Source organism: Centruroides sculpturatus, unplaced genomic scaffold (assembly GCF_000671375.1).
Source record: "Centruroides sculpturatus isolate CEXI.00-Female unplaced genomic scaffold, Cexi_2.0 scaffold46, whole genome shotgun sequence".
In the NCBI taxonomy this organism is placed as follows: Eukaryota; Metazoa; Arthropoda; class Arachnida; order Scorpiones; family Buthidae; genus Centruroides; species Centruroides sculpturatus.
The window spans coordinates 237,056-248,854 of NW_019384418.1; the positions used below are offsets into that span (position 1 = coordinate 237,056).

The window sequence follows — 11,799 nt, forward strand, 5'->3', positions numbered from 1 at the left end:
TCTCTAAATTATAATATTTTGAATTAATTTACTAAATAAAGTTTAATTTAACTTTATTTACAAAAGTTAATTAATAATCTAAATGATTTTCAAACAAAACAAAATGAGGAGACATATTTGCTGTTTAAGTATGGAGCAGTATATCAGAGTGTTAAGCAAAACAAAGCTAAAAGAAATCCATGATTGCTTTCTGTTAAAGCTTATTTGAAAAAATAGAAAGTACTTTTTGTCACCAAAAGAGTAAAAAAAGGGGCCAAACTTAGCATCACTTTATGCATCTCCAAATATGCAAACTAGCATGTGTTTGCATAGGATTGCATCCATTTAAAGGGGTAAATGTTTTTAAACTTTAATCCCTATTTTCTAAGTACAGTAGAATGATTCGTTAAAACCAGATGTTTGAATTGCTCTACAATCAGAGGTGAACCCCATCTTTGATTACTAGGAGAAGAAAATCTAATCTACTCAAAACAGAATATTTATTTTACTTTGCTTTTTACACTTTGAAATGAATAACAAAATCATTATTGAAAATAGGGTTATAACTTGGGGTTGTGAAGATACTTTACTTTGGTTTGGTTTAACAAATTCTGGTAAAAGTTTTGTTTGCTTAATCATGTGAAAATTAATGCTGTGACAATGGCATTTTGTCAAGGTAACAGCAAAACTCACTTTATTGGTATTCGTTTTAAAGTGAGTCAACTGCATTAAATTTGCTGATTTTTTTATATTAAAATTCAGTAAATGCATATAAAACTTTCATTTTTAAATAATTCTTTTTAAATTTAAATTAATTCTTTTTAAATTTTCCTCTCTCTAAATAGAAAAAATTATCAGCAGGCATTTGATAAGCACTATAGTATTTATCCTTTCAACAATAAAAATCTGATTAGTTTTAAATTGTAAAAAAAATAATTATTGTTTTATTTTATAACATTTTTTTTTAATTCTCAAGTAATTAATTAATTTTAAATGAATTTTTTTTTATTGCAAATAAAACATCCTGATAGGAAATAAAGTACACTTGTGATTTAGTATTTATATGAAAAATAATCTAAACAATTCCATACCTGATAATAAGCTATTTATATCAATATAATTTCCAACTTGGAATAACGCCAACATTATAAGATTGTAACTGTGCAGAAAATTCAAATCCAAGAAGAGACATTTTTTGTAATACAAACTGTACTTAAGAAACATTAAGATAAAAAATATTTAGATTCTGGTGATCATTTTTATTCCAAAAGCTTAAACATCAAAATAAAAATTATGAAATATTATTTCATTATTTTTTTTGATATTTTTCTCTCCTTCAGTGATTGATTCACACACTGAAGATGATCAAAAATATTCATTTCCTTATTAAATATATTATTGATATATATATGTTGATTATCCTTACATACTTGAAACAAACAGTTATTCCATACTGCTTGTTATTAAGATTACAATATTGAATAAGTACTCAGCATTGTCCAATAAAATGTAATAATAATGATAACACTTGAAGCCAAATGAATGCTGAATTATATCGGGCTATATTAATGCTACTGTTAATAATTAAATGTTAAGTAATTTAGACTAGAGGTACACATTAGACACTATCTCATCTCCTTCAAGAACCTCCTAAATTAATTAATAAAATATTAATTTAATTAAAATTATTAATAATGTTATTATTATAATATTATACAGTCGACCCCCCCTATAACACGGTAGATACGTTCCATTCTTTATGAAAGTGATGTTCTACGAGTCCTTAAATACATGAGCCAATCACAGCCTGGCATGTATGCAGTTTACAAACTATGGCTGTTTGAAAGGTTTTCTTCCATAAAATTAATCAATTCTAGACTAATTTGACTCAACATTTCCAAAATATGTATAATTTTTTGGGAATAATCCATATAAACTATGCTATAAACAAAAAATTGTAGGATTACTTACCGAGTGCGCACCGTTCGACGCCGCCACTGCTTAAGCTTGTTTTTGTCGTGGAGCAGTGCATTGAACGGGGGTGTGCGTGTTTCCTGATAAATTATTTTTCTGCAAAAACTTTGCTGAACTTTGGAGACATCATTAATATAAATATAATTTTTATTGCCATTAAATAATAAATGGTTTTTAGTAGATCTGCTGCTCGTTTAAACTCAACGGTTTGTGCAATATCCGCTATTGGTCTAGATTAGACCAATCCTGTCGCAACATGAGTCGGCGATGCCGTTTTACTGAATTATACAAGTCTCTTTTAGCGTGTTTATACGAATACGGTCACAATTTTTTTCGCCATCATACAGGAATCCGAACTACATGAACCCGTTTTATAGGGGGATCTACTGTATAAATGTCACTCTTCCCATCCACAGTGTTGATTGCAGAAAGAGAGAAGCTTACATTTATAACTCCTTCCAAACCCAAGGCCCATTTCATTACGCATCACCAAAATTTTAAAGAAATATGAGTTTATTCTTCCAATTAAACTGCAAATAACCTTGTGCAGGCTCCTCTGCAATGACAGAGATGTATTTTCCACACTAGAAAAATCAGAAGTTTATTTGGTTCTATTACAACAGTCAGATAGCAATACAAATATTTTTTACATTGGGGCAATGACAAGAAAATTACAAATCTGTCTTACTGAACACCAGGACAATATCTGTAACAAGTGCACTATCGAATTTTTTAGAAGTATGGTGGATAGAAATTATGTGCTGAAATGGAATGAGACTTCACTGCTAATGCAATGTGTTGACAAAAAAGTTACTTTTATTTGGAAGGTGTTATTATTAAAAATTGGAACCTAGTAATAAATCTACATTGGCTCTTCCAAGAATTTTGGTATCACTTTTAAAAATTCATGCATTTAATATTAAGTTGTCATGGTATGATCTATTTGCCATAATAATAAATTTACTAATGACATGTAAATTTTTATCTTATTATTTTATTTAATTTTATTGTTATATGCACATGCCATTCTTGTGCCTATGTTAGTTTAAATTTAACTTAGAAAATTTAAATTCCATTTTGAATATTTAACATTACACTTGAAAATTTGTATTCCATTTTCAAATATTTAACGTTCCATTTTTAAAAATTTACCATAATGTTCCAAAGTTATGTTCTTCACCTGAAGATGACATTGATAAAATGTTGAAAGTGCATGCAATTGATGTTATAATAAAAACTGTTTAATATCGATAGACAGTAGTTACTTCTTGTTTTAAAGGACTTTCTGACCTAAAACAAGTGTAATCTCTTTGAATCTCAACTGCAATGTCAGCAACATCTTCAAACTTTCTGAATAAACAATAAATAACTTTCGGATGTGGTGATAATTTGAAATTGCATTTTAGATTTGTCTTTATTTCTTTTTTTGTGTCTTTCATATGGTGTTTTATGTTGTAGAGTAACATATTCCACCTATTGACACATTTAGGAAGTAAAGTTTTTTTCATGTAATCCTTCTCCTCATGCCTTGAATAGTATACAAACAAAGTTTGATACCATTCTGCTTCTTCATTGAAGCTACAGGGTGCTCTAGAGATATTTTGATTGTAACCATCTGATATATATAATTTATACATACAGTCAGTCATAATTTTAAATATTTACTTCAAAGAATTTGGTTTTTTATTTTAATATCCAGTTTTTTCATGATATTTTTGTTGTTACTATCATTCAAATATAAATACATGGATGACATTGGAATTTTTCAGATATGAGAAAAGTACATAATTTGCTTTTTATTAAAGTTTGCTGTGTTTAATAGAGAAACTCATTTAGTAGGTGAAAAGTGTATCTGGAATGGAGAGAGAGAGAGAGAGAGAATTTTTGTCAGAGGTTTGTAATGAAATTGACTTGAGACCATTTTCAGCAATAATGTTTTACAATTTTAAAATAAACCTGTGAAAGCATCTGAAAACACTGCAACAATTGTTATAGTGTTTGCAAATGCTTTCCCAGACTTCAGTTTGTTTCACTTGTAAGTATTTTGGTAACTTGTGACATGGCATGATGACTCTCAAAAAACAAAGCCAAAAGTGATCTTCCTGTAATGATAGTCACAGAAAACACAGGAATTGTATCAAGACTATGGTAAGTTAGATCCACATGTAATATATAAAGATATAGAGTTCAGTCTAATCATTGTATTATCAGCAATACAAGTTCTCAAATACAAACAGCTAAATGTTAGAAATATGTCACATCAATGGACTCCATATTTATTATTAGACTTACAGAAGAAACCTCATGTGGAATGGTGCCACTAAATAATCCAAAGATTTGAAAATGGGCAATCAAAGTGTGTTTGGTTGATCATAACAGATGATGAAATATGGATCTATCAATAAGACAAAAAATTAAATATCAGTCAGCCCTCTAAGTGTTCCCAGATGAGCCATCATGTGTCAAAAGTGCTAGTTGCTAACTGGTGGCCATATTTTTTGGCCAAGGTCTTTATATTGCAACTATATGTCTTAAGGTTCAAAAGACTATCACTGTTGATTGGTATGTTATCATTTGTCTATTACAAGTCTTTCAGGCAATTTATTGGAGATATCTAAAGACCAGACATTGGGTTTCAATTGGAAAGACAGTTTCTGCTTTACCATAATAATGCCTTAGCATACCTGGCAATGAGAACATGAATTTCCTGAATTAAATATTCAACTAGTGAATTAGCCATGCTGTAGCCTGGATCTGACATTGTGACTATTTTCTATCCCCAAAGTCAAAGAACTGCTTTACATGTGGCATTTTCCTTAAAAACAGAATAAGAAGCTTCTATCTTCAAAGAGCACATTAAAAGCATCTCAGAAACCCAGTGATAAAATTACTTCCATAGTTAGTTTGTGAGAATAAAATGCTGCATAGAAAATGGTGAAGAAATATACTTCAAAAAGATATGACAAACATAATTTACATTTGATAAACAGTTTACATATATCTGGTAACTAAAAGTTGTCCACATGTAATTTAATATATATAATGCAAAATTAAATTAATTCATAAATACCCAAGATAAGCATTCATGCTGTTAACTGTTTTAGGAAATGGTAAATCTGAAGTCATCTCTTTATAATTCTCTTTTTCAATTCTTTCTTTCTATAGAAATAATGCAAAAATATTAAATGTTAAAATTTTAAATAAACAAATAAACATATATATATATATTACATATATTTACAACATTTTATTGTTTGTTTAATGCATTAAACAAGTTTAATTTTAATTACACATTAAATAAATTTTATTATTAGGTTGTTCAGAAAGTAAGTTCATTTTTTTACCACTAGACAGATTAGTCATATTTTTCCCACCATTTTCATTCTAAACTGTATTATCATTATATATTTTGACAGCTAGCATTTTAAGGCTTATTTGTAAAAAATTTTGATTGATTCTGTGGAATTGTTTATTTTTTGTGTCCCATCAAATATGGAAGATTGAAAGCATCATTTTCGGCATATTTTGCTTTTTTTATTATCAAAAAATCAAAATGCTGTTCAAGCAAGAAAAAAATTGTGGTACATGTATGGAGATGATGTGTTGCGAAAAAGACAGTGCCAAAACTGGTTTACAAAATTTCGTTCTGGCAATTTCAATATTGAAGATGCACCACGTTCTGGATGGCCAGTTGAAGCCAATGAAAACAAAATAAAAATACTGATTGAAGCAAACTGCTGAATAAAAATCACTAAGAGATTAAATTTGTCAAATTGAACTGTTTATGATTACTTGAAACAAACTGGTTTCATTTCAAAGCTCGATATATGGTTTCCACATGTTCTTAAAGAGAGATGCTCTTGTGGTGGTTCGTTACGGGACAGGTATACAATTCCGCAAACAAAAAGTTACAAACACAAGAAAGATACAAAATTCAATTATCACACAGAAACTTTACTTTATAAATCCTAACTTAAACTTTATGCCTCTTTTATACAGAAAAAAAAAACACTCCACTGTCGGCGGGGTTCGTACACGTGACAACAAAAAAATACTTATATAACTAACTTATATCTATCTTATAACTAATGGAAAAAATAAGAACGTAGGACAGATGAATATGGAAACAAAAGGTAGGGAGAATAGAAATACCTGGGATTTCTTTTGGTACGTATATACACTGTTCGAAGTATGGCGCCTCTTTGCTATCTTTTTCCCCAAGGTCTGTTCTGCTCTTCTCGATATCGAAGAATTCTGCTCGTTCCTTAAACTCTTCGTTGTCCTCACAGCCCTTTTCTTTTATTATCATCTTTTTCCTTTCTTGCCGGTTCAGGTCACAAGCACTCCTTTCTCAATCTGCTCTCTTCGGAGTCTCTCCCCAGAATGTTCTATTTCTGACCAGTCTTTTCCCATGGCCCCATTCCTTCTCTTGTTCTTATTTTCTTAGAAGAAGTAATCCTACCCCAGGGGCAAAAGGGGTAGATCAGAAGGTCTTAGAAGAGACAAAGAAACAGGAAGGAAGGATAGGATTAATTCAAAATATATATATATATACAATATCATGGCTGACGGCCATACTCTCTTTGGTGGGATTTTAAGAAAAATTTTTTGGAGCTTTTACCAGACAATTTAATAATTGATTCGAAAGTGTACTGCCATCAAGTAAACAAACTGAGTAATATCATCAAACAGAAAAGATGGCCAGAATTGATCAACAAAACAGGTGTAGTGTTTTACCACGATAAGCTAAATTTCACAAAAGTTTGGTAACTCGTCAGAAACTGTTACAGCTTAGATGAGACGTGCTATCACACCAAACATATTCGCTAGATCGAGCACACTCAGATTATTAAATTGTTCTGGTCTATACAAATTTTTTCTAACTGTAAGACATTTACTTGAAATGACAATGTCAAAAATCATTTCCTACGCCAATGACATCAAAATTTTATCCAATGATCCCTCCTCTCTTCAGATCACTGTTAATTCTTTATGTTCTAATCTTGCCAGTTATAATCTAAAAATCAACATCCATAAAACTGTCATTATGTGTTTTTCTCTACTTTGCAATCCCTACCACCCTTCCATATTTATTTATTCTTCTAAAATAAACATGTCCCATCTCATCGTGAACTTGGTATCATATTTGATGAAAAATTAATATTCCATGATCATATCTCTTACATTATTAAATCCCTTGCAATTAGAAATGGCTTTATCTGGCGTTTTTGCAAAAATATTTCTTCAAAGACCATACTCAGAACAATTTTCTTTACTAATTTTCAATCAATAGTTGATTGTTTACCAGTCTGGGCCATGGCTGCCCCTTATCTGATTCAAAAAATACAATCTGAATTAAATAAAGCTTATTTTCTGATATATAAATTCTGCAATTTACCCTTTACTGATAACTACGATGTGGCAAGATTTCACCTTGGTCTTCCAAATCTTTCTGATTGCTTAAAATATTTTGACCGCATTCTCTGCTTTAAATACTTCAACGGTCTAATTTTAAATTACTGGCTAGGTCTCCGCATCCCTACTGTAAGAACCCGTAATACATCATGCTTCTTAATCCCATTTTTTCACCTTTCTCTTTCACAAAAACTTTTTTTTTACCGTATAGCATCTCACATACAGCCTGTTGAACCTTACCTATATCGTGATTTTAATTTTTTTAAAAATAAATGTAAATCTATTTTATATAATATATAATGTAACTGTTGTTTTACTTTATTTATAATTTTTTTTTATGTCTGTTATATCTTTTATATTTTGTAATCATTTTATTGGGGATCATTTTTGTTTTGTTATTAGGGGAGTGGAATACAATCATCTCTGATGTTTCCAATTAAATGTAAATAAATAAATAAATAAATCACCTGGATCATTTTTTTTGTAAGTAACGATCAAAACTTTTATGAATGTGAAATCATGCTACTACCAGAAACAATGACAACAGGTATTTGACCAAAATGGTTGATATATACTGTAATTCAATAAAATATCTATTTATTATAAAAATATTGTGCTTTTTTCCACGGGATAAAAAACGAACTTACTTTCCGAACAACCCAATATTATTGAAATTCTGAAAAATTGTAAAATTATTTTGATTTTCAAAATTTTCAAAGTAACTTCATATTAACGTAAATCATTTTTAAAGATTGATTTTAACTCAATATCAAAACAAGTTTAAACAATGGCAGAAGTGGATTTAGGGAGTGTGCAGGGCACAGTTGTACTTTCTTATGACGGTTTTTCTAAAGTAAAGTTGAGTACTTTTGTAAAAAGTTTTGTAAGGCATGATGTTTCCTTTTTGCACCCCTCTAAAGATTTCTGGGTCCACTATTGAGTATTGTAGAAGGGAAGTACCGAAATAATCCCAACCTTAATGTGGGGTAAGAGTTGTCTGAGGACCTCACAATACAACACACCTCAGGGCCAATAGATAAATAAATAATTTATAACGATTTATGTACATGTACATATAGCAATCAATAATATTAGCAATTCAATAATTACCGATCATGCAGCGATTAATAATACCTGATTGGTACAATTGACTCACTAATTACAAATCCTATAGTTAAAAATTTACAGTTAATTACAAGGAGATTCCATGTCATCGATCTGATTGCATACAATTTTTTGTAACGACGGTATAGTCCATATTCAATAACAAAGGGGTTGATAATCACGTGTTGGAAAAATGTTATTAATCACAAAAATAATGTAGCAAAAGGTTCTAACCCATAAAGTTTTCTCTTCTATAATTGGAGATATTGTTCTTCATATCGTTCACACATTGATGCAGTTGGATTTTCTTTCCTTCCCCTTCAATCTCTCCCAAATCATATATCATTCATATATGGAGACCCTCACCTTCCTTCTCCTCGTCCTTAGTCTTGTAACGGTTCTTCCAGCACACGCAGGTTATGGAAAACAAAGATTCTCTCCCATTGTGGGGTCACCCTTTTATATCTCCCCTTTGTTCAGATCTCCCGCCTCCTATCACATGGTCTCTCGAACAGCCAACCAACAGTCCACCAACCACCTCCTCTCAAAAGGTGGTGCGTGACGCAAAGGAAAATTGACATTCACTCGTTACAAAAATAACAAAACCCGACATGTATAATAAAAAATAAGCAAAACAAAAAATATAATTTACAAGAAAAAAGTGCATAGCACTATAGTATTATATATAAATATTCAAGTGCTCAGATTTAATCAGACATATTTAGGAATCTAACTATAAAACAAGAAAAAGGAATACTTTTGCTTCAGAAAAAGTGCTTTGATCAAACTGTACTATCAAGGAGCTTTTATGACAAGGATTTGCAAAAAAAACTATATTACATTTTCATCATTTAAGCAGTCCAAACATTTGGACATAATACATTCCTAAAACTGTGTGTGAAACTCAAGCAATAGAATTATACGTTATAAAGAGAATTCCGTTTTCAGAGAGCTGAAAAAATTAAAAAATCTTTTATTAAGATATGAAAGATTTACTTTTTTTACAGTGAATATGTTACAAAGCATAAACATTTTAAATGAATTTTAACATTTAAACAGAAAATAGACAATAAAAACTAATTTTCACAAATTATTTTGTTGTAACAAACCAAAACTGGCAAAAAGTACCACCATGCAATAGGCTCAAAGTTTTTGCTTTACAGCTGAAATGGTACAGAAATTTGAATTTGCCATATGAAAAGCAATTTATAGTATCAAAGTATTTTTTATGAAAAAATGGGTCATCCTCAAGATTGATGAGTTGTTTCAATTTATGGTACATCAGGCATCTGGTATGTCAAATAGCTTTTCTGAGACACAAAAATCATACGTTAGGTAAAAGAGCTTCACATCCGTATGGAAGTTTTATTTGAAAGATGGGAATGCTCCATTGTTGCGACAGTTAATTAGGAACATCAGCTTCTCTCTTATCCTGGTTAGGGATAGAATGGCTTTTCTGTATAGCTTGGCTGACATTGCCATGAGTAAATCAGACAAAAAAAACTGGCACACATAAACTGGCAAGGGCCTCTGAAAGACGGCCGAACACATTTGAACATTAAAGTTTATTTGTTCGTTTACTGCTGGAATTAGCATTTTGTGTGTTTACTATATAGTTCCAGTTTATGTGTGCCAGTTTTTTGCCTGATTTAGTCATGGCAACACCAACCAAGCTATACAAAAAAGCTATTCTATCCCTAACCAGGATAAGAGAGAAGCTGATGTTCCTAATTAACTGTCACAACAACGGAGCATTCCTGATGTCCATCTTTCGAATAAAACTTCTGTACAAATGTGCAGCTCTTTTAGCTAAAGTACAATTTTTGTGTCTCAGAAAGGCTATTCAACGCACTAGATGCACCAATCTTGAGGAGAACTTATATAGACAGGATTTTACCATCCTGAAACAAGTGAACTACAGAGTCAAAAATGGGTTAGCCAAAATTCAAGGATTGCCTGTGATATCATTTTTCATTATAATATTTTTGATTGCATAACAAAACAGTTTCTGATTTTTTAATAAAATAAATTTTTTAATGAAAAATAATATATAAATAAAATTTTAATTTCACTTTACATTTTAATTATTAAGATTGTAAGAAATATGCCATTAGATGCTAATGTATTACTATAATGCAATATCAATGTGTGAGGTTCCAGAAAAGGGGTGAAACAAAAATTTAATTTCAAATAAATTGGAAGCAAAAACACTAATGCTCTTGTCGAGTTGAATCAAAAGTTATGTTAGTTATGTAAGAGGGAGGGAAGAGAAGAACACTATAGTTGTTAAAACAAATGCGAAGATGAATGACGCAATGGATCAGGTGAAATGTCGGCTGGAGAAGATGGAACTCTGATACGAGCATTCATAAGCAGTCGATTCTGGGTTAAAAAGTCAAAAAAGGGGGAAGATTAAATGGTTTAAGAAAACATCACGTGTAGTTGTTAAAATCCAAAAATTGACAGAAGATAGAAACAACAGGCTGAATTATGAGCAAACGACTTATGGATTTATCAAATAATCCAGTCAGAGTCAATAAAAAGGTATCGGACAGACACCACAAAATGGACCTTTCTCGTGACCCAAACAAGTCTCTGGTTTTACCTAGAAACAAAAAGGGAGACCAATCAGGAAGTGAGGAAGGGAATACAGAGCCAGTTAAAAGGTGTGATTTGAGGAAAAAATCATATAAAACCTCTGAATCTCAAGGTCAAAATGTCATTTCTCTTCCAATTTTGGTGGCAGTTGACCAGTGTCGCATCCTCTCTGAACTGTTACAACTTCACTACAAACAAATACAGACACTGTGAGAGTTTTTCTACAAAAAACAAGAAACATCACAGTTACATAAAGCAGTAACTCTAGCAGACTCGAATAACAAACCATTAAATTTACAATCATAACATATGAAAAGCATAGACACCATTAAGCAGTTGTGGGTTCAAAAGGCACTCCATGGCAGGTATCCCTATGATCTGCCCCAAGATTTTGTTGACAAAACTGCATCAAACAGCTGGTTCCTGTATGGCAATCATGAATCCTTCCGTCTCCCCAAAGAGGCATCCCCGATCTAGATGCCTCTTTGGGGAGACGGAAGGATTCATGATTGCCATACAGGATCAGGTCATAAATACTAAAAACTACAGAAAACACATACTCAAAGATACAACACTCACAAATGACACATGCAGAAAATGTCACATCATGCCAGAAACTATACAACACATCACTTCTGGTTGCAAGCTCTTGGCACAGACAGATTACTTACATAGACACAATCAAGTAGCAAATATAATACACCAAGAGCTTGCAAAGAAACACAAATT

The 11,799-nt window shown here is 31.1% G+C and overlaps 1 protein-coding gene across 1 annotated transcript in view; it reads right to left on the reverse strand.

Annotated features, from left to right (window-relative positions):
* The window catches only part of LOC111619260, a 101,124-nt gene that overhangs the window by 62,209 nt on the left and 27,116 nt on the right, over positions 1-11,799 (reverse strand). The window contains exon 4 of the mRNA XM_023360941.1: positions 5,024-5,112. Within this exon, the coding sequence (XP_023216709.1) occupies positions 5,024-5,112 (89 nt within the window). The remainder of the gene's footprint in view (positions 1-5,023; positions 5,113-11,799) is intronic.